General features: G+C 66.1%; 4 protein-coding genes and 1 non-coding gene across 17 annotated transcripts; 1 reads left to right on the forward strand and 4 right to left on the reverse strand.

Annotated features, from left to right (window-relative positions):
* Positions 1-810: 810 nt before the first annotated feature.
* On the reverse strand, positions 811-4,985 carry CRACR2B (calcium release activated channel regulator 2B). Of its 2 annotated transcripts, none has more exons than XM_061407488.1 (9): positions 3,596-3,913; positions 3,408-3,519; positions 2,868-3,039; positions 2,348-2,494; positions 2,153-2,243; positions 1,949-2,041; positions 1,660-1,826; positions 1,405-1,476; positions 811-1,252 (listed from the first exon to the last, which is right to left on the reverse strand). In XM_061407488.1, the coding sequence occupies exons 1-9, from the start codon at positions 3,911-3,913 to the stop codon at positions 1,075-1,077; spliced, it is 1,350 nt and encodes a 449-aa protein (XP_061263472.1). In that variant the 3' UTR covers positions 811-1,074. The 2 variants fall into 2 exon arrangements, with proteins under 2 accessions (XP_061263472.1, XP_061263473.1); XM_061407489.1 differs by having other exon boundaries at positions 1,121-1,252; positions 1,949-2,060; positions 3,596-4,985.
* Positions 4,986-6,707: 1,722 nt separating this feature from the next.
* On the reverse strand, positions 6,708-12,226 carry PNPLA2 (patatin like phospholipase domain containing 2). Of its 2 annotated transcripts, XM_061407486.1 has the most exons (10): positions 12,137-12,226; positions 11,164-11,493; positions 9,370-9,602; positions 9,225-9,290; positions 8,656-8,865; positions 8,374-8,434; positions 8,096-8,272; positions 7,867-7,999; positions 7,553-7,675; positions 6,708-7,460 (listed from the first exon to the last, which is right to left on the reverse strand). In XM_061407486.1, exons 2-10 carry the CDS (start codon positions 11,348-11,350, stop codon positions 7,190-7,192), a joined length of 1,461 nt encoding a protein of 486 aa, XP_061263470.1. In that variant the 5' UTR covers positions 11,351-11,493; positions 12,137-12,226; the 3' UTR covers positions 6,708-7,189. The 2 variants fall into 2 exon arrangements, with proteins under 2 accessions (XP_061263470.1, XP_061263471.1); XM_061407487.1 differs by lacking the exon at positions 12,137-12,226 and having other exon boundaries at positions 11,164-11,505.
* Positions 12,227-14,929: 2,703 nt separating this feature from the next.
* Positions 14,930-17,349, reverse strand: RPLP2 (ribosomal protein lateral stalk subunit P2). Of its 2 annotated transcripts, none has more exons than XM_061407523.1 (5): positions 16,998-17,349; positions 16,690-16,813; positions 15,825-15,873; positions 15,149-15,247; positions 14,930-15,043 (listed from the first exon to the last, which is right to left on the reverse strand). In XM_061407523.1, exons 2-5 carry the CDS (start codon positions 16,810-16,812, stop codon positions 14,967-14,969), a joined length of 348 nt encoding a protein of 115 aa, XP_061263507.1. In that variant the 5' UTR covers position 16,813; positions 16,998-17,349; the 3' UTR covers positions 14,930-14,966. The 2 variants fall into 2 exon arrangements, with proteins under 2 accessions (XP_061263507.1, XP_061263508.1); XM_061407524.1 differs by having other exon boundaries at positions 14,930-15,040; positions 16,998-17,081.
* Positions 15,660-15,794, reverse strand: LOC133241908 (small nucleolar RNA SNORA52). The gene has a single exon (XR_009734717.1). It is a non-coding gene; the product is annotated as a small nucleolar RNA SNORA52 (small nucleolar RNA).
* A 106-nt stretch (positions 17,350-17,455) lies between the features above and the next one.
* Positions 17,456-25,726, forward strand: PIDD1 (p53-induced death domain protein 1). 10 transcript variants are annotated; one of them, XM_061407462.1, is made up of 16 exons: positions 17,456-19,913; positions 20,247-20,602; positions 21,036-21,449; positions 21,790-21,999; positions 22,085-22,139; positions 22,306-22,507; positions 22,596-22,721; positions 23,180-23,359; positions 23,439-23,586; positions 23,671-23,806; positions 23,884-24,034; positions 24,117-24,240; positions 24,314-24,432; positions 24,511-24,624; positions 24,728-24,927; positions 25,142-25,726. In XM_061407462.1, exons 1-16 carry the CDS (start codon positions 19,867-19,869, stop codon positions 25,398-25,400), a joined length of 2,841 nt encoding a protein of 946 aa, XP_061263446.1. In that variant the 5' UTR covers positions 17,456-19,866; the 3' UTR covers positions 25,401-25,726. The 10 variants fall into 10 exon arrangements, 9 of the variants coding, with proteins under 9 accessions (XP_061263446.1, XP_061263448.1, XP_061263447.1 ...); XM_061407464.1 differs by having other exon boundaries at positions 23,523-23,586; XM_061407463.1 differs by having other exon boundaries at positions 23,201-23,359.
* Positions 25,727-25,857: the final 131 nt, after the last annotated feature.

Consider the following 25,857-nt stretch of genomic DNA (forward strand, 5'->3'; position numbering starts at 1 on the left):
CCGGGCCCCGCCCCGAGCCCGCAGGCCCCGCCCCCGGCCGGCGACGCAGGCGGGTCCGGACAGCGCTCGGCGCGCGCGGGCGGGGCACCAGCCCCGGCGGCGGCCTGAGCGCCACCCGAGGAGGCCGAGGCCAGGCGGCTGCGGCCCGAGGCACCCGCTCGGGAGGAGCGGCGGGGGCGGGGCGGGGCTGCGGGGTCCCCGGGACAGACGCGGGCCTGCCCGGGGGAGGGCCTAGAGGTGCAGTCAAGGGCAGAGAGGGGCCTCTCTGGGCGCCGTGCGGAGGACGGCTTGCAGGGGAGGCCCGGGTCACGGCGTGAGAGGGTCCGGACAGGAGGGTGTCGCCTGGGAGTGGTGGGAAAAGGTTCGGGAACGAGGACAGATGCTGCGACCGGCTGCGCTGGGGATCTAGAGCGGAGTGCCCGACGGCTCGAGGCGGCGCCGTCGGTGGGGACAGCTCTCCCGGGACAGTGGGCGGCCCTCGTCCCCTGCTCCCTGCCCGAGGCTCGGGCTGGCAGGGCGGAGGGGCACTGGGGACAGCTTAGGCCCACCCCCGGCTCCTCCACTCAGGACTCCAGTGGGCTGAACTAGCCAACCCAGGGCTGTGTGAGGACTGGCATGGGGAAGGGGTGGCCCTGGAGGCTGGGGGCGGTCAGAGAACCCGGCCCACTGCTTCCTGGCCGACTGGCCTCAGTCCCTTGGTCCCTACAACTCTGGCGGACGGTGAGGGCTTGCGGACACGTCCAGTGGACACACAAGGACGATGGACACCTGGTCCAAATGCTACGGCTCCCACACACACAGGAGGCCGAGGAGGGTGAAGTCAGGGGACTTTATTCGGAGGAGGGGGTTTTCCGCTAGTTTTGATGCGCTGGGGATAGAATGAGGACCACAGGAAGGGACATGTGTCCCTGACCCCCCCAGGTTAGTTCCTTCATGTCTGCAAGTCAGGCAGGCCGGGGAGCTCAATGGGGAGAGCTCACATCCTGGATAGGCAGCCCCCAGTCACGCCGAGTCGCCTTCAAGGGGCGGCTTCTCTGAGTAGCCAGGTGAAGCCCAGTGAGTCACTCGGGCTGGTCAGCGGGCACTGGGCAGGTGGCCGGAGCCGCGTCTTGGGGGGCGAGCCCAGCTACTGCAACAGCAGCAGCAGGGGGCGCCCAGCAGGGGGGCGGAGCTCAGAGCCTTCCTGCGGCTGCTACCCAGCCTCTGGGCTTCACAGACGTCCCTCTCGTCTCGGAGCCGCGTGTTCAGCTCCCTGGGGAATAGCAGTCCACAGACTCTGAGGGGGTCTCAAGAGGAAGCACGCCTGGGTGGGGGACGCGGGCACGGAAGGGCTTCCTCGCGGTGGGGGGGCGGTGGGGGGGGCTGGGTGGAAGCCGGCGGGGCGCGGACCCCTTCCGGACGCACCTGAGAAGCTCCAGTTGCCGCAGGAGGCTGAGCTTCTCTTTCTGCATGTTCCTCGAGACCGCGACCACATCTCTGCAGGACGGAGGTGGTGATGCGGATGCAGGAAGGCGCCTCGGGGTGCCGCACGGCCCCCTGGAGGACCCGCCCCACGGAGACCCCAGAGGCGGGGCTGGAGCCGGGGGCGACGGCAGCCCGGAGCTCCAGGCGCGCCCCTCCCCGGGGCCCGCCCCCGAGGGCCCGGCCCGCCCCCGGCACCGTTGGGCTTGCTCGCGGCGGCCCTGCGCGTCGCCCTCCAGTCTGCGGAGCTGCTCCTGCGCGCCCTCCAGTTGCGTCCGCAGCGCCTCGTTGGCCAGCCACAGCTGTGCGTTCTGCGCCTGCGCCTCCAGCTGCTCGGAGGTCCGGGCCTGCAGCTGTTGTTCCAGCTGGGGGAGCGGGGGGGTCGAGGCTGGAGATAGCCCTTCAAGTCGCCAGGGAGTGCGTGGGGACGGCGGGGCTTGGGCCCGGGCTGGGCCGCCATGCATCCCTCCGCGCGGCGGCTGCTCACCTCCCGCTGCCGCAGCCCCGCGCGCTCCAGCTCCTGCTCGCGACTCTGCAGCTCCAGTTCCAGGCGGCCTCTCCGCTCCTCCTGGGGGAGGCCCTAGGACGCGCGGGGACACCTGAGCCCCCGCGGGCGGCAGGGGCGCGGGTAGGACCAGTTCCGTCCAAGAAGGCAGCCCCCCGGAGACCCGCGCGCCCGGGCTGGGCCCACCTGACCCCGCAGGCGCTGGCGCTGCTCGCGCAGCTGCTGCTCCATCTCCTCGTACAGACACCGCACTTCCCTCTGGTGCTCGCTCTCCCGCCTGCGGGGAACCGAGGGTGAGACGGCGGCTGAAAGCCTGCCAGCACCGCAGCCAGGAGCCCCTCCGCCTGGCCCTCCGGCCGCACCCGGCCTCCCAGCCCTCACCTCCGCAGAGCGTGCTCCAGGCCGTCCCGCTCTCTGGCCGCCTCCTCCAGGCAGGCTGACGCGCGCATCAGAACGTCCTCGAAGGAGCCCAGCAGTTCGGGCCGCTCACGCTGCAGCCGGGTCCAGAGCGCCCGAATTGCCTGCTGCCTGGGGTGGGTGGGTAGGGGCTGAAGCCGAAGGGAGGACTCCCCCACCCGGAAGGGTGAGCCCCAGAGGCCCCGTGGCCTTGGACAAGCAGGGCACCCTCTTCCGCGTGGCCTGGCAGGAGGTGTGTACAAGCGGGGTTGTGTCCTTGTGTACCCAGGGCTGTGCCTGTGCTGGGTGCAGCCGTGACTGCTGACTCCAGAAATGCAAATTCTGTGGGAAATCACGCCCGGCTCACAGTAGTGGCAGCTGAGAGGGCCGGACCCAGCCTGGCCGAGGGTCCCTGTCTGGGAACAGGCACGCAGGCGACCTGGACAGGCCTGCGCAGGTGGACCGAGCAGTGGAGGGTGCTGGGGTCGGGCCAACATCGACTTACTCGCCCAGGACCCGGGCCACCCCCAGCTGCTCCAGCGCCGAGCTGAGCAGCTCCTCGTCCTCCTCCACTGAGCCCCCAGCGCCTTGCACATCCAACCAGCCCGACTCGAAGGTCTCCTCTGGAGCCCGGGAGGGCAGAGCACCCGCGGTGGCCTCCGCGCCCACGAACTTGCCTGCAGGGCGTGGGAGGAAGAGACTGTTACCCCCCACAGCTCAGCCCACCGCCCCCCTCACATATCCTGCCCTTCTCTGAGCCCGGTTTCCTGTTTTTCTTCCTGACTCTGGTCCGACTCCCGTCCTGGGAATGGGAGGTGACAGCTGGGCTCAGGCCAGAATGAGGCACGCCTAGCTCCCAGCCTCACTAGGGTTAGGCTCGGGCAGAGGGGTGGTAGCCGGTGAGCACACCGCCGCATTTGGGGGCTCTCCGTGTGTTTGTGTGTGCTCTGGAGGGAGGCCATGGAAGGGTGTGGGCTGCCGACCTTGTGGGCCCCAAGTCACGCATGCCAGTGGGCTGGGGGTGGGGCTCAGGGCCCAGGCTCACCCAGGCCGAGGCAGAACTCCCGAGCGGTGAGGAAGCCGGTGTGCGCCTGGTCCAGGCTTTCAAACACAGCCTCCAGCTGCTCGGGCGTGAGGGGCAGGTCGCTCTGCAGGCCCTGGCAGGGCGGATGGCAGGGCTGAGTGGCCAAGGTCAGCCCCGGGGGCAGGCAGCTTCTGGGGGCGGGGGCTCACCTGCAGGTCGTGCCGGGTGATGAAGCCCTTGGCCTCCTTGTCGCACAGCAGGAACAGCTCCTGGGCCTGCTCCAGCATCGCGGCCAGGGGCCCCGACGTGCGGCCGTGCTCCCACCCCTCCTCCTCCTGGGCCTCCCCAGCCCCGGGGGCGCTGGCCATGGCGGTGGGCTCAGCCTTGGGTGGCCTGAGCAGAGCTGAGAAGAGAAGAGGAGAGAGGAGAAGGGCAGGCAAAGCGGGTGTGAGGCAAAGGCAGCCGAGGGCTAAGCGGGAGCGGTGGGCACCCAGAGGTGGGGCGCAGAGGAGCCTCCCTGCCCCCATGGGAAGCGGGAGAGGGCTTGGCAGAGGGGCCGCCAGGGGGCGTGTGGCCCAATTTCAGGCAGTGGGGCCGGCGGGCGGGGGCCTGGGTGGAGCTAGGCAGGCTCAAGGCCACCCTCGAAGCCAGCAGGTGCAGGAGAGGCTGCATTAAGGGAGGCGGGCTGGGGGCTGCTCTAGATCTTGTGACTGAAATGAGGTGGGGGCTCGCGAGAGGGGGCAAGGGCTTGGGTGAGGGAATGGTAAGCCGCAGAGGACTTGAACAGGTCCTGGAATTGCCGACCTGGGCACGGGGCTGACCAGGCCGGGCCAATGAGAGTACCAGGCGGTCCTGGCTGCTCAGCGCCGACCCTGGGCCCCGCCTCCGGCCAGCTGGCAGGCAGGCTGGCTCCGCCCTCCCTGCCCGCAGCCCCTCCCACCGACCTGGGGCCCCACGGAGGGCAGGTGCAGGGTCCAGCCCGGGCCTCGAGGCCTTCCAAGGCCCTTGTCGGGAACCTCAGGGTCTAGCCTAGCAGCCTTTCCTGCTGGCACCGTGCTCACCGCCACACTGGCCTCCTTCCCAGGGGGTGTCCTGCCCGTTCATCAGACCACCTCTTGTTCCCGCGAAGCCCTGACCCCCGAATTTCCTGAAGCCAGCCCCCAGTGTGGCATCACCCCCCGACCTGGGACCCTGGGGTCGTCGCCCCTCAGTCCAAGACTGTGATTCTCCCCCCCACCCATATTCCCGGGGGTGGGGGGCGACCGATAAAGAGGGCGGGTCTGAGGAAGGTCGGGAGGAGGGGACGTGGGCGGAGACCACTCCCGCAGCGCGGGCTCGCCCGCCCCCGGCCCAGCGCGGGCATTCCACCCCACCAGCGGCTCCCTGGCTCCCTGGGACCCGAGGGCCATCCCAGCCGGAAGCTGCACTGTGTCCCGGCCGCGGAGCGGAGAGTGGGGAGGACTCCTGAGCCCCCACGCCCTGGGGCCCCAGTCTGCCCTGCCCTTGCCACTGCGCGCCCCCAGGGGCACCGGAGTCCCTGGCCGTGATATGCAGGGATCCATGAACCCTGTGGCGACCTGGAGGGGCGGGTGTGGAGGTACGCGGCCAGCGCAGGCAGGGGTTGGGGGGTGGGGTGGGGGGTACCTGCCAGGCGCCTGCCTACCTGCGAGCTTCACCGCCACACCTCCGCGCACTGGGCTGTCCACCCGCCAGTACCGAGACCCCGGCAGGGCCGGCCGGGCGGAGCCGCCGCCGCTGTCCCCGCGTCCCCGCCGTGTCCCCGCCTCTCAGCACTGCCCTGTAGCCCAGCACTCAGCCCGCCCGCCCTTGCATGCAGCCCCCGACCCCCAGGGTCTGTCCTGTCCGAGCCTGAGCTCCTGGTGGGGTGGAGACGACCCCGGGGACACTTCCTGCACAGGGCCAAGGAGGGGGGGCAGTCCTCAGGATCTCGATTTCAGGCCCCGAAGAGCGTGCAGGAAAAACCAGGCAGGAAATAGACCAAAATATTTTCAACGGTTATCTCTAGGAGTGGCGTGACTTTCCTCTCTTCCCTATGCTTCTCCAACATTCTTTCCCATATTTTTTTTAAACAATAAACAAGTAGTATACTACAACACGGTACTTAAATCAGTGCTTTAGAGGCCTGTGTGTGTGAGGGGGAGTGACTGGGTGGGGGGCTGGCAGGAGGTTCCTGTCTCAGCAGGCGCCCCAAACCCTCCTTGGGGGCATAGCCCTGACTGCAGCTCCCCATTGGGGGAGGGTTGCCAGAAGGTGCTAGGTGGGGACTGTGTGTGACGTCCTTGCAGGGGGAGAAAATGCCAGCTTCTTCCCAGGGGTCCCCCTCCCAGGTCCCGGCCCGGCCCTGCACCCACCTGGAGGGGCTGGCCTCCCGGGGCCCTCCTGGCAGCGCTGGGGGCTGGAGGCCTCCGCTCCCCCAGGGATCCTGCTGAACTAGAACTGGCTGGGCCTACAGGACAGGACCTTGAGACCAAGGGGTGGCCCCTGGCACAGGCGCGCAGGGACCTGCTGAGCCGGCTCTCCCGGTCGCAGCCCCGGCCCGACCGTTATTGTTGGCTGGGGGCTGCGGCCATGGGGAAGCACGGAGGGCAGGTGCGGGCAAACCCCCAGCAGCAATCAGCTCTGGACTGCCAGCCAAGCACCCCGCTCCGCTCAGAAACCCCCCTTGCCCCATGGGCCCTTGTGGTCACCAAGGGGGGCTGGCCGCATCCCCTCAGACTGCCCAGGCAGGGCAGAGGAGGCCTCCAGAGCATGTCTCACCCACAAGACCCAGCCCCCCTCACCACACCTGCTCCATCCTATATTCGGGCAGGGGGCTGGGTACACTGTTGGGGGCGGGGAGGCTCCTGATGACAGGGGCAAGACCCACACCTCCCACCAGCCTGGGGCCAAACGCCCACTGTGGAGCATCCCCCCTCCATACCCCTCCACCCACCACCGCCCACCTCTCCCCTGCGCTCACCTGGGGAACCTCAGCCTCCACAGCCATCCAACCGGGAAATCATCCCACACCCCCAGGACACCATGAAGTTGTAAACTAAACAGTTCTGTTTTTATTTTGCAAGGATCTTGGTCCCAAATATTTCCATTGGCCCTTGGAAAGCTGTGCCCAAGGGTCCCAGCCAGTGGAGTGGGCGGCAGCCTAGGAAGCCCTCGGTGCTTTGAGGGGGAGCCCCAGGGCTGGCTGGCAGGCCCTGAATGCCAGGCTAGAGGGATGCAGGACCCCGGGAATCCCTGGCCTGAAGCTGCAGAGACACGACATTGGCGGGGCAGGCAGCCGCACACAAGTGAAGGAGGCAGGGCTGGGCTGTGGCATTTATTACATCTGCTTTGACAAAAATAAATAATTCACACACATTCTTCAGAAACATGAAAAATGAAGCCGGCGGAGCAGGTGCGAAGTTCTCAGGAGTAATACCGCGCTCACAGGCGGGGGTGCCGGGCAGGGGCCGCAGGGGCGGGGCCCCAGCGTGCTGGCCCAGCACCAGGGCGGGGCCCCAAAGGGGGGGTTAAGGCACAGGCAGGGGGTCCCTGTGGCCACGCTGGGAGGGCTACCCGGCCCTCCTCTGTGCAACGAATGAGCGGCTGGTGCACCGCAAAGCCCCCTTGGGCAGCGTGAGGGCCTCCAGCTCCTCAGTCTGCAGGGTGGTGGAGAGGGGCTGCGGAGGGGAGCTCAGCTGGCCCTGGGGCCCCGCCTCACGGGGCAGGGACGCTGCGGGGCCTGGGGGGGGGCGGGCGTGGGCCAGCCCTCAGCACCCGGGCCGGAAGGCCAGGGCCCTGGGCCCTTAGCAAGGGGGCGAGCTGGGCGGGTGCTGCGGGGGCTCGGGGGCCGGGCCGGCAGGGACGCGCATGCGCAGGGCGTCCGGCGGGAAGGCCACGTTGGTGCAGAAGAGCCCGAGCAGCAGTTGCCGCTGGCACTCCTCCCATTTGGCCAGTACATCCCCCAGCGACAGGCTGTTGCGCATCCAGCTGGGCAGCACCTCGCTGTAGGCGGCGCAGGACAGCGGCACGGAGGGCAACGAGCGGGCGCGGCGCAGCACCACCTGCCCCGACAGCCTGCAGGAGAGCGGGATGGAGGGAGGGTGGGCTTGCGTGGGGGTCGCCTGGGAGGCTGCGGGCCGGGGTGGGCACGGCGGCGAGGGGCTCACCTGGAGGGCAGGTGGTTGCCCAGCTTCCTCTTGGCGCGTATCATCAGGTACTGGCAGATGCTGCCCGTCTGCTCCTTCATCCACCGGATGTCCTCAGGGACGTCAGGCAGCCACTCGAGCAAGCTGGGGCAGGGTGCAAGGCATGGCCTCAGGGACCGCGGCGGGCCGGCCCGGTCTGTGCCCTGGCTCTGGGGCCCGACATGGCATCTCTGCAGCATCTTAAACCAGCTGTCTCTCTCTCTCCTTGTGTCTTTGTGCCCACCACCCAGGAATGACTCCCAAGTCTGTCCCAGGGGCCCGCCCCTGCTGCTCACCGGATGGTGAAGGACACCGCGCTCTCCAGGGGCAGAGTGTAGGGCACCATCATGGCCATGGCCAGACGCACGGGCAGCATGTTGGAGAGTGTGGTCAGCAGGTCCGTGGGCTCCATGCAGGCCTCCAGCAGGGCTGTGGGTACAGGAGGGCGGTTGGTGGCAGGTCCGCAGGGGAGGCGGAGACCAGGACCCCTCCGCCCCTCCCCCCAGACCCCCTTCCCCCACGAACCCTCATTGAGCCTTGAGGGCAGGTGCTCCAGGATGTGATCCTCCCTGGGCGGAGGCAGGTGGTCCTTCCCTCCAGTCCTCTCCATAGCCACTGCCCCCTCCTCTGCATCTGCATCCTCGGGGGCAGGGGGCTGGCTAGGTGGCAGTGCCAGCAAGGGGTTGGGCCGGTTCAGGAGACCTGGGTGGGGAGGACGCGACAGGCCATCAGCGGGGCTGCGGCTGGCTGGCCCACAGGGGACGGCCAAGCAGAGCCCACCCAGCCCTGGGCAGCCTGCGCACCGTTCCGCCGCAGGAAGCGGAGGCCATCCCTGTAGCCCTGTTTGCACATCTCTCGAAGCACCTGAGGCAGGGGAGGCGTAAACTGGGGCAGGGGGCCATACACACCCTGTTTCTGCCCCCCTGGGGTCCACGGGGTCTCTGCACCATCCCCCCACCACACCCTAAGCAAACTTGAATCCAGGGCCAGATCCAGGTTGGACAGAGGCTGGGCAAGTTGCGGGCTATTGCCAGGAGAGGCCCCCAGGCAGGTGTCCCCCGAGCCGGCGGTGACGGCGGCCTCACCAGGGGCTCGGGCGGGAACAGGGCCTTGGAGAGGCGGTAGAGGTTGCGCAGGTTGAACTGGATGCTGGTGTTGGTGACTCGGAGCTCGTGGATGTTGGTGGAGCTGTCCTGCGGGCAGATGTCACTCTCGCCCGAGAAGGGGGACACAGTGATGGTGTTCTTGAGCTCATAGAGCGGCAGGTTGTCTGAGATGCCACCGTCCACGTAGCGCTGTGGCAGGGACACTGGGTCACAAGGGGAGGGCCCAGCAGGGGGCGCTGATGCCCCCCCCCCCTCCGGAGCCATTTCATCTGGGCCTTTCACCCACTGGGCACTGGCCACTGAACAGATGGCCAGACGGCGGGGTTGGGGAGAACACCACCGGAAACGTTCATCCGCGCCAGCTCACCAGCTCTTGAGTAACTGGGGAAGTGAGGCCACAGTCGGGGGGGGCACAGATGGCGCTCCTCCCCGCATTCTGGGGAAGTGAGGTGACAGGCCGCCTGGAGGGCGGGGCTGGGGGGCACTCATCCCACCCCCCACACAGGAGCCGACTTGTCACCCGGGCAGGGCGCCCAGGGGATACTCACCACCCCCTGGAGGGAAGGGGGGATGAGGCCGCAGTACACGGGGATGAAGGTGCTGCAGACATTGGCCTGGGGGTAGGGACAGAGGGGGCAGTGAGCAGGGGTCTTGGGGTTCCTACCGCACCCCGGTATGGCCCGTGGGGCCCACCTGGATAAGCTCCTCTTTGGAGTTGAAGTGGGTTATAATGACGTTCTCGCCATCAGAGACACGGGTCAGAGAGATGCCTAGGCGGCCGCTGGCACACTCATAGCAATCAGCAGGCAGAATCTTCAGCAGGCAGCCCCGGATGGTCTTCACCATGTTGAAGGAAGGGTGCAGTGGGCCCAAGAACCGCTTCCGGGCCTCCTTGGACACCTCGATGATGTTGGCACCAGCTTCACCTGGAGCAGCAGGGCCAAGAGTCAGGCCAGGGCTCCATGCCCAGGGACCATGGCACAGACTCAAGCCAGCCCTATCCACCCTGGAGGAGTCTCCGTGTCCACCACGGGGCCTCGCCCACAACTGGGACTTTTGCCACCTGTTCCTGGGAAGAGAGAGGCTCCTGGGAGGGCAGATAGCTGAGGCCATGGCCTGCCCTCTGCCCAGTATTTCCCAATGCTCTCCCTGATCCATGAATCACAGAGCCTGGCGTGGCCTGGCACCCAGCCCCCCCCCCCCCCCCCAGGAAGGGTAGAAGCCACAGGCTCAACTCTGAGCAGCCTCAGCCTTCACCCACTTGGCCAGATCCAGATCCACAGACCCTAATGCCACCCGGGGGCATGACACCAGCTTGCATTCCATTGCAGCCCCTCAACATAGCTCTGGGGGCCATGGGCACTGGCTGGGGACAAAGCCGGAGTGCGAGGGGCCCAGGAGTAGCCGGGGCAGGAAGGCCCCAGAGGCACTGGGATCACCACTGGGGTCAGGGATGAGGCAGGGTGCAGGCTCCAGCTGCCCAAGACCACTGGCGCTTGTGAGAAAGCTTTCTTGGGAGCATGTGTTGGGGGGAGGCACCATGCGGGCCATGTCCTCAACAAGGTACCACGGACCTAGGGGTGTCCTGAGACCAACAGGGGGTCTGAGGAGCACTGGGTGGAGGCCGCCTGGAGGGGAAAGGGCCTGGCCACAGGGTGAATTCCCGTCTGCTCCTCCCACCCCAACCTCTCAGGGCAAAAGTCACCGGCAGGGGGCAGGGGAGAACCCTGGACAGGCTCCTGCTGGGCGGGGCATTCCAGAAGCTAATGACCCCTCTGTCACTTTGGCTGCCTCCAGGAGAACTCCGTGTGCCGTAAACATCACTGGCAAGGGCCGCCGGAGGAGTGCGGGTGGAGGAAGCCGACGCCGGGACTTGAGAGTCTCCACGCGCCTCTGGCCCCATGGAGGGGGCAAAGCCGCGGACCCAGACCCACAAGTGGGCGGTGTGCCAGGAGCGAGAGAGCCGGGGAGAGCTTGTGTTGGCCAGGCCCAGGCCTGACCTGCTGGGTCCTCCTCCAAGAGTCCTCGGGAGGCACCAGGCCACAGTGACCAGACGCTCTCTCAGAGGCCAACTCCATACCTTGCCCCGGGGCCATGGCAGTCTGGAATGCCGAAGCCCCAGGACACAGTGACCGCTGGCACCCGGTCTTACACGCCCGGGGCAGGCGGACAGCCTAGACCCCACCCCGTCTCTCGAGGTCCCGCCCACGAACTACTTTCTCTTTCCAATGAAATAACTCCTCTGCACCTGCCCGCCCCCCAACCTTTGCGCCCGACAGGCGGGCCCTAGGCGGCAGCACCGGGCCCTACGCCAATCCCCGGGCACCCTCGGAGCAAAACAAGGCAGGCCCCGCCCCTGCCTGGCGCCGGGAATTGGACCCTCCGCCCGGGTCCCGAGTAGAGACCCCCTCCCACCTCCCCATGGTGACGGAAGGGGCCGCTCCACCCTCGCGAGGGGCATCTGCCCAGCCCCCCCGGCCCTCTTACCCAGGCAGGCCCCGGTGACCAACGCCGTGGCCGTGAGCGCCCCGGCCGAGGCGCCGTAGATGTGCGTGGCGTTGGCCACCAGGAAGGGCGCGTGCTCGCGGAGGCAGGAGGCCACGCCGATATGGTAGACGCCGAGGAAGCCGCAGCCCGCGAACGAGATGTTCCACGTCGTCTCCTTGGGGAACATCGCGGCGGCCCGCCGGGCTCCCGGGCTCCGCAGGCCGCCCTGTGCGCCGCGCGCTCGCCGCTCGCTCTGGAGCCGGGGCTACACCGGCCGGCTGGCCCCTCGGTGGCGGTGGCTCGGGGTCTCAGCCGGCGGAGCTGGGGACTCTGCGCGGAGGCGGCGATTTTAGCAGGGGGCGGGGCGGAGCCGGCTCGCGCGGGCCTATCGGGGCGCGCGGGGAACGGCCGCGCCCCCGGCTCCGAGGCCCCGCCCCCCAGGGGCCCTGCCCTCCCCGGAAGCCCACCTGGACCCGGAGACCCCGCCCCGAGCCCCGGCCCCGAAACTGAGGCCCCGCCCGCCGTCCAGCCCCCTGGGCTCCGAAGCGCCGCACCTGCGGCCCCGCCAAAGACAGCAGCCAGGCCCGGACGGGAGTCCACGTCCCCCACCTCCTGCTGCCTTCCCCGCCCCCACCACCGTGGACGGCGGAAAGGGGCGGACGGGGGCCCAGAGGAGTGGGGATGGCCGCTCTCAGGCCCGGGACGTCGGCATCTGAGCTGGACACCCGGGAGCGGAGGGCCCTGCTGTCCGGGCAGCATCTCGCCTCCCTCAGGCGTAGGCCTCCGCCCGCCCGGGACTCCGAGGAGCTCGCCGCGGGCCAGGGACCTGAAGGACCCACCGAGACTCATCCACAGAATCACCCGTAAACACACAGGGCTGCATGCAAACCACAATTCCCAGAGAGAACATTGGCGTCTCAGACCCACACCAGACCTCCCGGCGGAGCTCCGACCGCCCCGCAGCCAACTCTACCTGGGCACTAAGTTGGTTTCCATCGGCCTCCTGTCCCAGCTCCTCAGGCTGTGGGGTCTACTCCGGGGTGACTCCAGCCCTGACCCGCCCTAACTAATTGCCCAGGCAGGTGCTGGTAACGTCACCCTCCCACCCCCTTCCGCACTATCCTGACTTGTATCCAGAACTAGCTCTGCACCTCACTTGTTTACTGGCTCAGTCCTGTCTGACTCTTTTCTGACTCCATGGACTGTAGCCCACCAGGCTCCTCTGTCCATGGGAGTTCCCAGGCAAGAATACTGGAGTGGGTTGCCATTTCCTTTTTGGGAACTTCTGGACTCAGGGTTCAAACCCATGTCTCCTGCATTGGCAGGATTCTTTACTGCTGAGCCACCAGGTCATCCGGCACCTCACTTCACCTCCCAAACAAGGGGCTTATCTATGCTGAAGACAGGTGGCCAGCGTGCATGTCACCCTTGACATTCGCTCCCCAGGCAGGAGTTTAGTTCAGGACCCAGCCCAGGGCTGCTCCCCAATCAGGCCCAGGCAGAGCCAGAGCAGGGCCTCCCCAGGACAGGGCCATCGGGCATCATGCCAACCAGTCCTCAGCTCCAAGCCACCTGTACTTGGCATGTGTGCCTGGCATGGGAATCCGCACCAGTAGAGCAGTGAGGAAAGTCAGCCCAGGCTGGCCCCACTTGGGGAGGGGGTTGGGCTGAAGTGGGAGAGAGTGTTTCCACAAGTTCAAATAAGGACTGAGAAGGGTGAAACATGGAAGGCAAAGGGCCACCCACCCTACAGACACTCAAGGGCCCTGGGTAGGAGGCCGGGGGGGAGCTGGGTCCTGGGAAAAGGGAAGGCAGGGGGTGAGGGTGTTTGACTTAGAACCCCGAATGCTTTGGATGGAGGTGCAGCACAGGATTGGGGTGCCTGAGCCCTTGGGGAGGCTGCTGGACACAGCGGGAGATGAGGGGGAACACAGTGGGAATGGAACAGACCCCCAAGGCCAGCCTGCAGAGCTCAGGGGGTCACCAGGGTAGACCACCAAGGAGGAGCTGGACACTGTGAGCTCAGCCAGGGGCCTAAGGCTGTCCCTGCAGCCTGCTCTGGGGGAGGCCAGAGTCCAGGTCGTTTCTGAGGGAATGAGGCTGTGCCACCCCAGTGCAGGGAGACCTCTGCTCCCATTTCCACACGCTAGCTGACTTGTTTTGGGTACATAACCCTCCCTTTAGGCCCCTGGGACCAGTTCTGGAGCCAGGAACATCAAGCCCTTCCCAGAATGCTGCCTGTGGAGTGGGAGGAGGACCTGCCCCTTCCCCCAGGCAGTACAGATGAGAGTCCCTGGGGGTTGCTGACCACCAGGCAGGGGTCCTCTGCCCCCACAGGGTCCAGCCTAGGATTGCGAGTCCTGCCCCTGGACCCTGGGTCCACTCCTCTGGGAGGGGCCCCAATACCCTAGCCTTGGGCCACAGCCCCAGTTCAGCTGTGTCCCTGGGCACACAGAGCCCCCCCAAGCCCCACCACACCCCAGACCTTTTCCCCGTCCTGTGTCCTCACCCCCGTCCAAGCCCCCACTCCTCAGGGCCAGCACTTCTGCCCTGGGGCCTCTTCCGGAGGCCCCCACCCCTCTGTCCTGCCATCTCCTGTGCTGCACTCGCCACTCTCCTCTGGAACTGTGAGCCCACAGCTCCATAAATGCCTACTGCGAGGTGAGCTCCTAGCACTTGCCCACCACACCACAGCCTTCAGAAAGGCAGAGGATCTACTGGGTAGCCTGGCATTGGCAGGCAGAGGCCCAAGGCCGTGAAGACTGCCAACAGCTACAGGGCCAGGATAGTGAGATGAATTGATGTTTTTCAACTGTGGTGTTGAAGACTCTAGAGCATCCCTTGGACTGCAAGGAGATCCAACCAGTCCATCCTAAAGGAAATCAGTCCTGAATATTCATTGGAAGGATTGATGGTGAAGCTGAGACTCCAATAGTTTGGTCACTTGATGCAAAGAACTTACTCACTGGCAAAGACCCTGAAGCTGGCAAGATTGAAGGTGGGAGAAGGGGATGACAGGATGAGATAGTTGGATGGCATCACCAACTCAACGGACAGGAATTTGAGTAACCTCCAGGAGTTAGGGATAGATGGGGAGGCCTGGTGTGCTGCAGTCCACGGGGAACCAGTTGGACATGACTGAGCGAGACTGAACCGGGCAGTGAGGGCCTCTCCCCTCTGCCCTGTATTCTAGGCCAGAACCTGGAAGAAGGGGCATGGGCAGGCCTACCACTAAAGGACCTGAAGAGCGCGCAACCCAGCGCTGCTGTCTGCAAGCCACTTCCACATCTGCCCAGCAAAGACAGCTGGGGACACTGAGGCTCAGAGCAGCTGAGTGACACCCGAGTTGCTCGGGAGCTAAGGTGGAGCTGGGGTGCTGACTCGAACAAGACCAGGCGCCCGACTCCTACGACGGAATCCTTGTGTAACTGAAACCACTCAGTCTAACGGGAACTGCTGGCCTCAACTGGAGGTACCAGCCTCATAGAGCAGAGGCCACCCTCCCCAGGTTCTGAAAATTTTCTGGACGGGGAGTCCCCTGAAAGCCTTATTCCCTCCAAGACCCTGGCAGTCCTCAGGAGCAGGGACAATGTCCAAGAGAGAGACTCAAGGCTTGGCCATACTCAAGACCCACAGGAAGTGACCCTTCCCGGGAACCCCAGTCCTGGCTCTTCAGACTTCACCGAACAAGGGTCCCGGTTCATCCCAGAACGAGACAAGGATGCAGAGACCACACTGACAAACCACGCACAGAAAGCTCAAGAAATACATAAAAAGGGTTTTATTTGCAGGGGAGCGGGACTCTAGTCAAACAAGCCGAAGCCCATGTCGTCATCTGACTCCTCCGACTCTTCCTTCTTCTCCTCCTTCTTCTCCTCTGCTGTGGGGAGAAAGCATGGTGAGCTCAGTCGCAGTGCAGGCCACACACCCAGCAGAGACAGACCTCAGGGCGTGTGCACCAACAGCTGCCTGGACCTCCACTTACCTGCGGCTGGAGCAGAACCCGCAGCGGGTGCTGCCGATCCTGGGGCAGCGGAGACGGCCACAGCCCCACCAGCCGGCACACTGGCCAGCTTGCCGATACCTGCAGAGACCAAAGGGGAGGTGAGCCCTGGTGTTCCACCTGAATGTCATCTCAGAGTGAAGGGGCACTGTCCAGCTCATCCGGGTCTGTGTCAGATTCCCATTTTCCCAGACACGGGCTTCTAGGAATCCCTCCAGCAGACCTGCAGGCCCACGGTGCCCTACCCGGGAGATAAGCTGGACAAACATGCTTACGACCAGGCAGAGAGAATCCACTGTCCCAGTGTCCAGATCCTCACCCCCCACAGTGAGCTCACAGACAAAAACAACTCCCCCAAAGCTCAACTCCCAAGCAAGCCCAGCTCCAGCCTGACCTCACAGGGCAGGGCCTGTGGTCAGTCCTAGCCCCCCGTGGTGAGACTTGTTTACAGATGCTCACTGAGGGCACAGGCGCCCCTGCCGCTCTGCCCAGGGGTTGTCTAGAAGTGCCCATAGCATGAGCCCACGGAGACCCTGCTCACTCCTCTGGGTAAGGCTTCTAGGGTGCTCTGGTCCACAAGCGAAGCCTGGCAGGCCACAGGCTGACCGGCAGGGATTAGAATGGACCGTGCAAACCAAAGCCTCGAACACGACCTCACCCTGAGCAATGACGTCCTCGATGTTCTTTCCGTGGAGCTCACTGATGACCTAGAGCAGATGAGGAGCGGGGTCACCAGAGGCCACACACAGCGCCCCCGCACAGCAGTTATGACCCACGCAGGACAGGTAAGACACCCACATGAGAACTAACACCAAAACTTACTGCTGAAAAGAAACGCAAAATACCTCACTTCACACTCAATACCTATCAAAATAACCTTCCCTAGGTTCAAAGAGAGCTTCCCTGGTGACCCAGTCAGTAAAGATTCCACCTGCAATGCGGGAGAGACCAGGGTACCATCCCTGGGTCGGGAAGCATTCTTGCCTGGAGACTCCCCACGGACAGAGGAACCTGATGGGCTACAGTTCACGGGGAGGCATAGTCGGACACCACGGAGTGACTAAAGCACAGCACAGCACTTCGATTCCTGGGTTGGGACGATCCCTTGGAGAAGGAAATGGCAACCCACTCCAATATTCTCGCCTGGGAAATCCCATGGACAGAGGAATCTGACGGTCTACAGCCCATCGGGTCGCAAAAGTCAGACACGACTTAGCGAGTAAACCACCACCACACTGAGTTCAAAAAAATAAAGTTAACGTGGGCTTGTTTACAGTTTAAAAAAAAAAAGTTTACACGTTACTTGTTCCCACTGAGCCACGCTATCGCGGACTTGACTTCATCCCCACTTTTTCTTACTTTGGGCTGTACCAGTACATTTGGGCAGTTCGAAAACCACATGGGCGGGCAAAGGCCTTCCCCTAAACCCGCGGCAACCTACTTCCCTGGGTTGGGTAGGAGAGGGAGCCCCGTATGCGGCGTATAGGGTCGGCGGGGCCTTCAGGCCCCTGCGAGGCGGCTACCTTGTTGAGCCGATCGTCGTCTGCCTCGATGCCCACGCTGTCCAGGATCTTTTTGATGTCCTTGGCGCTGGGGGAGGAGTTGCCCCCGAGGGCGGCCAACAAGTAGGAGGCAACGTAACGCATCCTAGCGCGTGAGACAAGGACACAGCATTAAGGGCGGCCTCGGGTCCCTGCGAGGCCAGTGTACGGCCGCGCGCGGCTGGTGCGGAGCCGCCGCCGAGGCCTGGCCCACGCCCTGCCCCGCCCGCCCCCCACGGCACTCACGACCGCGGCCAGGCCCCGCGGCCTGGCCCTCCCGGCCCACTCACTCAGCGGCGGCAGAGCAGGCTCGCGCGTGCGATCTCGGTGGCGTCAGGGACGGAAAGGAAGGCGCCGGTTCTGGGGGCGGGAGTAATTCGCTACCCAGAAGCCTCCGGGACTTGCGCTCGGCGCCCGACGAGGGCGCCTCCTAGTGACGTCACGCAGCGCCTAGCCAATGAGGACGCGGGAGACGCCATTATCCCGTCTGTCCCGCAGCCGCCACCGCAAAAGCGGAAGGCAGTTCCAGGGCTGTCTTCGTATATATGATGGGGTGACTGCCGCCCGAGATCCCTGGGGGAAGTGGGGCTGAGAGAGGAGCGAGTCCGGAGTGTAGGTTTCTCCCTTCAGGGTTCCCAGGATGCCGCGCGGCGCCTACAGCTCCCAGCATACAGAGCGGCCTCCGCGCGCTGGTCGCTTCTCTGCCGGAGCGGCGGACGCGGCCGGCGAACTACAAGTCCCATGGTGCACGGCTACCGGAAGCGAGGCGGCGCCGCTGCGGGCCGCACGTGGCCCGGCGCCGCTGCTGGGGTCGGGCCAGCTACGCAGCAGGAGCCGGCTGTCCGGCCTGGCCCAGACGGGCGGGCGAGTCGCCCCGCGCGTTTACTCCGCGGAACCCAGCCACTGCTCACTCCATCCCTAGTACCACGGCGGGGGCCCCAGGAGAAGCTGGGAGGCTCTGTCACCGCCTCTCGGAGGAGCGGAGCCAGAACCTTCCACGCCCGTGTGATCCGCCCCCACCTGGGCTGTGCCCTTTCGGAAGAGACATCAGCTTAGCCATGGACACAGCACACATTGCTCCTTCACTCCTTGTCGGGGACCTTGCTGCAGGCTGGCCTCAGTCCCCCCCCAGGCCAGGCCCGGTTCTGCTTCCTCAGAACTTAGGTTCTAGTGCACGGACACAGAGTAGTTAAACGAGGCAGTCCCAGGCTGACGTAAACCCTGAGCGAAGAGGGCTGAAGGATGAGCGAGCTCCTGCCCTGCGAAGATCGGAGCGAGCATCAGGCCCCAGGAGTAAAGGCCTTGCTGAGGTGGCCGGAGATGGGTTCAGAGGCAGCAGGCAGCCCGGGCGGGCTCGTGTTAGGGCCCAGCCCCGATGTGATAACGCAGGCCCCACGGAAATCCCATTACATCGATGAGGGTCAGGCATAGAAAAGTTTTTTTGCTCAAAGTCACACAGCTGGTGAGGAAAACCATCTGGCGAGGATGGGACTGTTGCAGTCACACGGGAAAGTGGTCAGTTGTGATTTTTTTTAATGGCACGATAACACATACTGTAAAACCACTTTAATCATACAGTTCAGTGGCACTAGATTCGTTCATACCGACGTGCAACCATCGCCACGGTGTATCCAGAACTTTTCCCCTCCTGAATTCTAAACAGTAACGACCCCTCCCTCCCCCAGCCCGAGGCTCCCGTTTACTTTCCATTTCCATGTTGACTGCGGTAGGGATCTTACATAAATGGACTCCTACGGAATTCGTCCTCTTGCGTCTGGCTTATTTCATTAAGCGGAATACCCTTAAAGTTCATTCACATTGTAACATGTGTCAGGACTTCGTTACCTTTTGTTGCTCAGTTGCTCGATCCTGTTGGACTCTACAACCCCATGGACTGCAGCATGCCAGACTTCCCTGTCCTTCACTAGCTCCCAGGGTTTGCTCAAACTCACGTCCATTGAGTTGATGACTCATTACTTTTTAAGTCTGAGTGATGTTCCTGCATGTGTGTGTGTGTGTGTTTGTGTGTGTGTTTATTCTGGCATTTATGTGGAAACTGAAGGGGGAATAGGAGCTGGGGAGAACACAGGCCTAGCAGGAACTGCCCGTCCAGGTGGGGAGGGTGGCGGAAAGAGGGTAGAGAGGTGTCATTTGGGGCAGAACAGGCTGGAGCAGACGTGTATGTTCACAGGCACCTCTTCTGTGAGGTGAGGAAGGACCAGTCTGGAAAGCTTTCTTGAGAGACAGATCTGGTTTGAGGTCCTTGACTTTGGCCTTCACCAGCTAGTGGCCTTGGGCCAATCTGATCGCTCCCATCTCCTTTTCCTCACTGTGAGACGCTGAGAAAGGAGGCAGCCTATGGGGAAGCCCGCTGGGGCTGGGGGGGCGGGGGGGCGGGGGGCGGCGCTGGGAGGTGGCCCAGAGTGCGCCCATTAAGATAGGGTCATGGAAGGTGGGCCCTGGGCTCTACGGGGCCTGAGAGGACGCCTTTGGGGACTGGCTGGGGACCTCGGTGCTGTCCTCCGGCAGGAGGTGGGTGTGGGGCAGCAGCTGCGATCAGCCCTCAGGACCCCCTCCAGCCAGAGATCGCACTAGTTGATTTTAACACGGGGCCGGGAGTGCATGGCCAGAGCAGAGCGGGCCCAGGGCCCGAGAACCTCGGAAGGGTTGGGTTTTGTGGCGCGAAAAGCGGGCCTTCCCGCGGGAAGGCCGGTCGCACAGACGCACGCCGGCCGACAGGAAGCTGAGTGCGGCAGGGCGGTGTCTGGCAGAGAGCAGGCGGGGCGGGCGGGACCCTGAGACCCCTGCCGGCGGAGCCTGCAGACGCCAGGCGAGCTTCCCACGCGGCCGGACCCGGAAACGCGCCGCCGGGAGCGCAGGTGACGCGCGGACCGCGGGCGCGTCTAGGGGACGCGGAGGTTGGGGTGCGGGTGTTGCGGTGCGGTCTCTCCCCCAGGACACGCCCCAAGCGGTCGTGGCCGCGACTGCGCGGGGCACCGACCTCCCCTGCGGACCGAGGTGCGAGCTGGAAGTGGCGGGAAAGTCCTCCTCCAGGGGCCAGGAAGTGGGGTCCCGTCCTCATGAACCCCCTTGCACTGCTCGGACAGACGCGGGCAGGATCACTGGTGTCCTTGCCTGGGCTACCGCCCCACGTGGTAGATGAGAGCCAGTGCCTCGGTTGGAGCCGAGAAATGTGAAGGTTGGAGGTGGGACTCTGGTGCCCAGCAGGCAGAGTTGGGGGGGCTGGACTAGGAGTCCCTTTTCAAGTTTGTAGACTCGGGGTGTGAAGCCTCCCTCCCCCAGTCCCTCAGGCATGTCCCCAAGCCCCTCTGCACTCACAGGTCTCCTGCCTGCCGCCTTCCCAGCCCCGGGGAGTCCTGTTGCCCAGCCCATGTCAGTGACAGTTGTCCAGCCTAGGCGTTGGACTCTGGACCAGTGGGCCTGGCTCTCTGCAGCCTGAGTTCCCCTTCCTCTGGCTGGGAGAACGCCCAGCCCGCTCCTCCCCCTGACTGCAGCCTCTTTGGGTCCTGCCTGAGCAGGCCTGCCTGGCGAGCTGGGACATGTCTGGTCCCCGAGGACGGCTGGTGGGCGATGGCTGCGATGGAGGCGGGGCCGCTGCCTGCGACGTTGGCCCCAGAAGATGCTGCGAGAGATGCTTCAGAGGCTGCGGGTGCGGGGCCGGAGGCGCCCCCGCTCCCGGCAGGGAACCGGCTAAGCCTGCACCTGCACCCCGGGGGCTGCCGCCGGCTGCTGCGCCTGTGTGCCCAGCAGGCCCCTCAGCTGCTGGAGGTGGACTTCTTGCAGCTGAGTGGCCACGAGGACCCTCAGCTGCTGGAGGCTGCCCTGGCCCGGCTGCCTTGGAGCCTGCCACGCCTCCGCTCCCTGGTCCTCAAAGGTGAGCGCCCCCAGTCCCAGCCCTGGCCCAGCCTCTCTCTAGCTCCTGCCTCTGCTTCCTGGTCCCGAAAGGTGGACCCCGGCCCGAGCCCTGTCCCCTGCACAGCTCTACCCAGCTGCATTCCCTCAAGAGGAAGCTGGCTGGGCCTGGGCTCCCAGACCCAGCAGCTGCACAGTGGGGTCTCCAGCAGACCCCAGGGTGGGTCTTTCTCCCGAGGTGGGTCACCGGTGGGTGACGGCTCTCAGCTGAGATGAGACCGCACCGTCTGTGTGCCTGCTTCACCTGCAGGTGGTCTCCAGCATCTGTCTGTCTCAGTTTTGGTGGGGTTGGGGTGGAGCTCTGCGTTCCCATGCACCCGTTTCCCTGGCTGGCAGAGCTGGGCCCACCTGGGACTCCGATATGAGGGCCATGTCAGTCTGCCTCTCCCCATCAGGTGGGCAACGTCGGGAGGCCCTGGGTGCCTGCCTCCGGGGGTCCCTTGCCACACTGCCCGCCAGCCTGAGCAGCCTAGCCCGCTTGGCCCACCTGGATCTGAGCTTCAACAGCCTGGAGACGCTGCCAGCCTGCGTCCCCCAGATGTGTGGCCTGGACGCCCTCCTGCTGTCTCGTAACTGCCTCTCAGAACTGCCCGCGGCCCTGGGGGCCCTCCCCGCTCTCACCTTCCTCGCCGTCACCCACAACCGCCTGCGAACGCTGCCCCCAGCCCTGGGAGCCCTGTCCAGCCTGCAGCGCCTCGATCTCTCTGGGAACTTGCTGGAGGCCCTGCCCCCTGAGATCGGAGGCCTGGGCAGCCTGGCCGAGCTCAATCTGGCCTCCAATCGGCTGCAGAGCCTCCCCAGCTCCCTCGGTGAGTTGTGGCCCTGGCTCCCCGGGCCCAGTGGGGAATGTCTGTGGGCCGCCGGCTGCCCTGCCCCCCTCCGCGGCTGTCTTTCCCCTGCGGTGCCCTGTACACGCGGGCTGGCCCGCCTGAGCGTTCGCCTTCCCCGGCAGCTCTTGCGTGCCCCCCGCTTCCCTGGCTGTCGAGTCTTCCCACCTGCACAGGCCTCCCCAAGCTCTCTAGTCCAGCTACAGGGCGGAGACTGAAAGGGCTTCCCAGGAGGCCCCAGTGTGAGCCGCCTGGCCCGGCGCTCGGGGACTGGGGTGGCCGTGGTATTCCTCTGCTGGCCCTAAGCCGGCGCCTCCCGCAGCGGGGCTGCGGGCCCTACGGCTCTTCATTCTGCACAGCAACCTCCTGGCTTCGGTGCCCGCCAGCCTGGCCCGCCTCCCGCTGCTCACCCGGCTCGACCTGAGGGACAACCAGCTCCGGGACGTGCCCCCTGAGCTGCTGGACGCCCCCTTCGTGCGCCTGCAAGGAAACCCCTTGGGCAGGCCCCCTCCTGACCCCCCCAGCCCCCCAGGTAGGGTCACGGCGGGGCTGGGGGCAGACCACAGACAGGACGCAGGTGTCATCAGTGGCCTAACCTCACATCTGTCCTTGCCCAGGGCCACCCGTGGTCCCAGAAATGCCTAGGCTGTTGCTGACCTCAGATCGGGACAGGTATGGCGTGAGGGAGGGGCTGGGCTGGAAAAGCCTCTGCCCACCCCGTCACCTTCACTGTGCACCTTGCCTGTGCCTCGGGGGTCTCCCACAGGTGCCCAGGGCGCCAGACTCAGACCGAGGGGCCCTGCTGTGTCTGACCCTGTGCGCTCCTGTCTTCCCTTAGCTTTGCCGTGACCCCCCAAGGCTGCTCCGTGACCTTGGCCTGTGGCGTCCGCCTGCAGTTCCCCGCGGGGGCCACTGCTGCCCCCATGACCATCCGCTACCGCCTGTGGCTGCCAGAGCCACGCCTCGTGCCCCTGGGTCCCCACGACGCTCTCCTCAGTGGTGTCCTAGAGCTGCAGCCCCACGGGGTGGCTTTCCAGCAGGCACGACCGGGGCAGGGTGGGGTGGGCGAGGGCCCCGGCGAGGAGGGTCCGGTGTGGCCCCGGCGCTCACGCCCCCCTCGCCTGGCAGGAGGTGGGCCTGTGGCTGCTCTTCGTGCCCCCACGGGCCCGGCGTTGCCGTGAGGTGGTGGTCAGGACGCTGAGTGACAACAGCTGGAGCGACCTGGAGACCCACCTAGAGGAGGAGACACCCAAGGTGAGGGCGGCCTGGAGACCCACCTAGAGCAGGAGACACCCAAGGTGAGGGCGGCCTGGAGACCCGCCTAGAGCAGGAGACACCCAAGGTGAGGGCGGCCTGCGCCACCTGGGAAGGGCCGGCCCTGACCCTGTGCCCTGCGCCCGCGGCCCTGCCCCGGCCCGCCGGCCCTGACCCCATGCTCTGCACCCACGCCCGCCAGCCCTGACCCCATGCTCTGCACCCGTACCCGCCGGCCCTGACCCCGTGCCCTGCACCCATGCCCGCGGCCCTGCCCCGGCCTGCCGGCCCTGACCCCATGCTCTGCACCCGTGCCCGCCGGCCCTGACCCCATGCTCTGCGGCCCTGACCCCGTGGCCCTGCCCCGGCCCGCCGGCCCTGCCCCAGCCCACCGGCCCTGACCCTGTGCATTGCACCCGTGCCCGTGGCCCTGACCCCGTGCTCTGCACCCACGCCAGCGGCTCTGGGCCCACTGTCAGGTGCCCCACTTCTCCTGGTTCCTTGTGGTTTCGCGCCCTGTGTCCGATGCCTGCCTGGTGCCACCAGAGGGGACACTGCTGTGCTCCTCGGGACACGCCGGGGTCAGGGTCACCTTCCCCGCGGGGGCCACCGAGGAGCCCCGGCACGTTCGCATGCAGGTAGGGGCTGGGATGCCCGCTGGGGTGGCGGGGGCGCCCAGGCACAGAAGTGACCACGGGGGCGGCCCGTCTGCTCCAGGTGGTGCGTGTGGGCAGCAGAGAGCTGCCGGCCCTGCTGGGGGAGCCCGAGGCGGCCTCCAGCCCCCTGCTCTGCCTCTCGCAGAGCGGACCCTCGAGCTTCCTTCGGCCAGTCACCATCCAGCTGCCTCTGCCGCCCGGCGTCACAGGTGAGGGCAGCCGTGTGGCACGGGGCGGGGGTGGTGCTCAGAAGGGGCGCCCCGGTCAGAGGCCTCAGCCGTTGTCCCCGCCAGGCCTGAGTCTGGACCGTGCCCGCCTGCACCTGCTGCATCTGGCCGCCCCCGCGGCCGCCTGGGACGACATCACGGCGCAGGTGGCCCTGGAGCTCACGCACCTGTACGCACGCTTCCAGGTCACGCGCTTCTCCTGGTCAGTGCCCCCACCTCCTCAGCCCCCTCCCCACGTCCCCCCAGCCTGCAGGGCCCCCCTCACCCCCGCCTTCCCAGGTACTGGCTCTGGTACACCACCAAGGCCTGCGTGGGGAGCCTGGCACGGAAGGCCTGGGAGCGGCTGCGGCTGTACCGTGTGAACCTCATCGCACTGCAGAGACGCCGGGACCCCGAGCAGGTCCTGCTGCAGTGCCTGCCCCGCAACAAGGTGGGGGCGGCAGAGGGCTGGGGGGCGGGGGGAGGGGTGCAGGGCGTCGGGCGCCCAGCCAGTGGGTCCCCCGCCCCCCCAGGTGGACGCCACCCTGCGGCGGCTGCTGGAGCGATACCGCGGCCCTGAGCCCTCAGACACCGTGGAGATGTTTGAGGGCGAGAAGTTCTTCGCTGCCTTCGAGAGGGGAATTGACATTGATGCAGGTGTGCCCCGGTGCCCAGAGAAGGGATGCTGGGTCTGCCCCCGAGTCCCTGCTGAGCCCCCCTGTGCCCACAGACCGCCCAGACTGCGTGGAGGGCAGGCTGTGCTTTGTTTTCTATTCCCACCTGAAGAACCTGAAGGAGGTGTACGTGACCACTGCCCTGGACCGACGGGCTCGGGCCGTGAGAGGCCAGGTGGGCCAGTGGGGTGGGCGCCCCGGGCTGCCCGGGCCAAAGCCAGAGCGCTGAAGCCCACCTCCTCCTCTCCCCCAGGTGTCCTTCTACCGGGGCGAGGTGCCGGAGGTGGTGCCTGAGGAGGCAGAAGCTGCCCGGCAGAAGAGGGGCCCAGCTGCCCTGTGGATGGCCACTCTGCCCATCAAGCTGCCCGTGAGGCCTAGCTGGGGAGCCCCGTGTGGAGGGGAGGGGGGAGGAGCCGCCAGGGTGGGCTGGGGTGAGGCCAGGGCTCACGGCCACCTCGACCTGCCCGCAGAGATTGCAGGGATGCGAGGGCCCGACTCGGGAGCCTGGCCTATCCCTGGCACCTCTGAACCTGGGTGACGCCGAGACCGGCTTCCTGACCCAGAGCAACCTGCTGAACGTGGCCGGGCGCCTGGGCCCCGACTGGCCGGCTGTGGCCCTGCACCTGGGCCTGCCCTACCGTGAGCTCCAGCGCATCCGGCATGAGTTCCGGTCAGTTCTGAGCCTCTCGTCCTGCTGGCCTCCCCCTGGAGGCTGGCTGAGGTTCCGTCCAGGGGAGGCGGGGGCAGGGCAGATGGGCAGGAAGGGGAGGTTTTGGCCACCCCTGCCCCAGGGAGCAAGACCCCCGTGCTGGGAGGGGGAACAAGGCCCTGGGTGTGGTGGGTGGTCTTGGCGGGCCCCCCTGACTGCTCCCCTGTCCCCCCAGGGATGACCTGGATGGGCAGATCCGCCACATGCTCTTCTCCTGGGCGGAGCGCCAGGCTGGGCAGCCAGGGGCCGTGGGGCGCCTCGTGCAGGCCCTGGAGCAGAGTGACCGGCGGGACGTGGCCGAAGAGGTGCGGGCTGTCCTGGAGCTTGGCCGCCGCAAGTACCAGGAGGGCATCCGGCACACGAGCCTGGCCCCCGGAAACCTCACCTCGCCTGACCGGTTGCCGTCACCCTCCCCAGAGCCTGCCCAGGCCTAGACCCCAGACTTCGGGCTGGACCCTGAGGCTCCCGTTTTCAAACTTTCCCTGCGTGTGAGCAAAGTGCCCCCCCACCCGTGTAACACACATGCACTGGCCTGGTCGCTGTCTCAGCACTGACTTTCTCGGGTGGAGAGGCCAGTGGAAGGCCAGGGGTGGCCAAGTGATCTGAGGCCTGGCCCTGCTCTGCTGCAAGCCGGCCTGCTCTCATTCCCACTGGTCTGCGCCCAGCGCCTGCATTGGGTCCTGATCTCGGGGAGGGAGTGGAGTCCCAGCTACAAAGTAACGGCTGCTGCCCCATGAATACAGTCGTGTGCAGGACGGCGCATCTGCCTTTTGGTTGGGGGCCTGGTGCTTGGCCAATTCAGTTCCCACGGCTCCTCCCTTAGGGACACTTCGTCCCAGCGCACCCCCCATCCGCTGGCCCGACGGAAGTAGTCCCTGGCCCGTGCACCGG

This window comes from Bos javanicus, chromosome 29 (genome assembly GCF_032452875.1).
Source record: "Bos javanicus breed banteng chromosome 29, ARS-OSU_banteng_1.0, whole genome shotgun sequence".
Classification (NCBI taxonomy): Eukaryota; Metazoa; Chordata; class Mammalia; order Artiodactyla; family Bovidae; genus Bos; species Bos javanicus.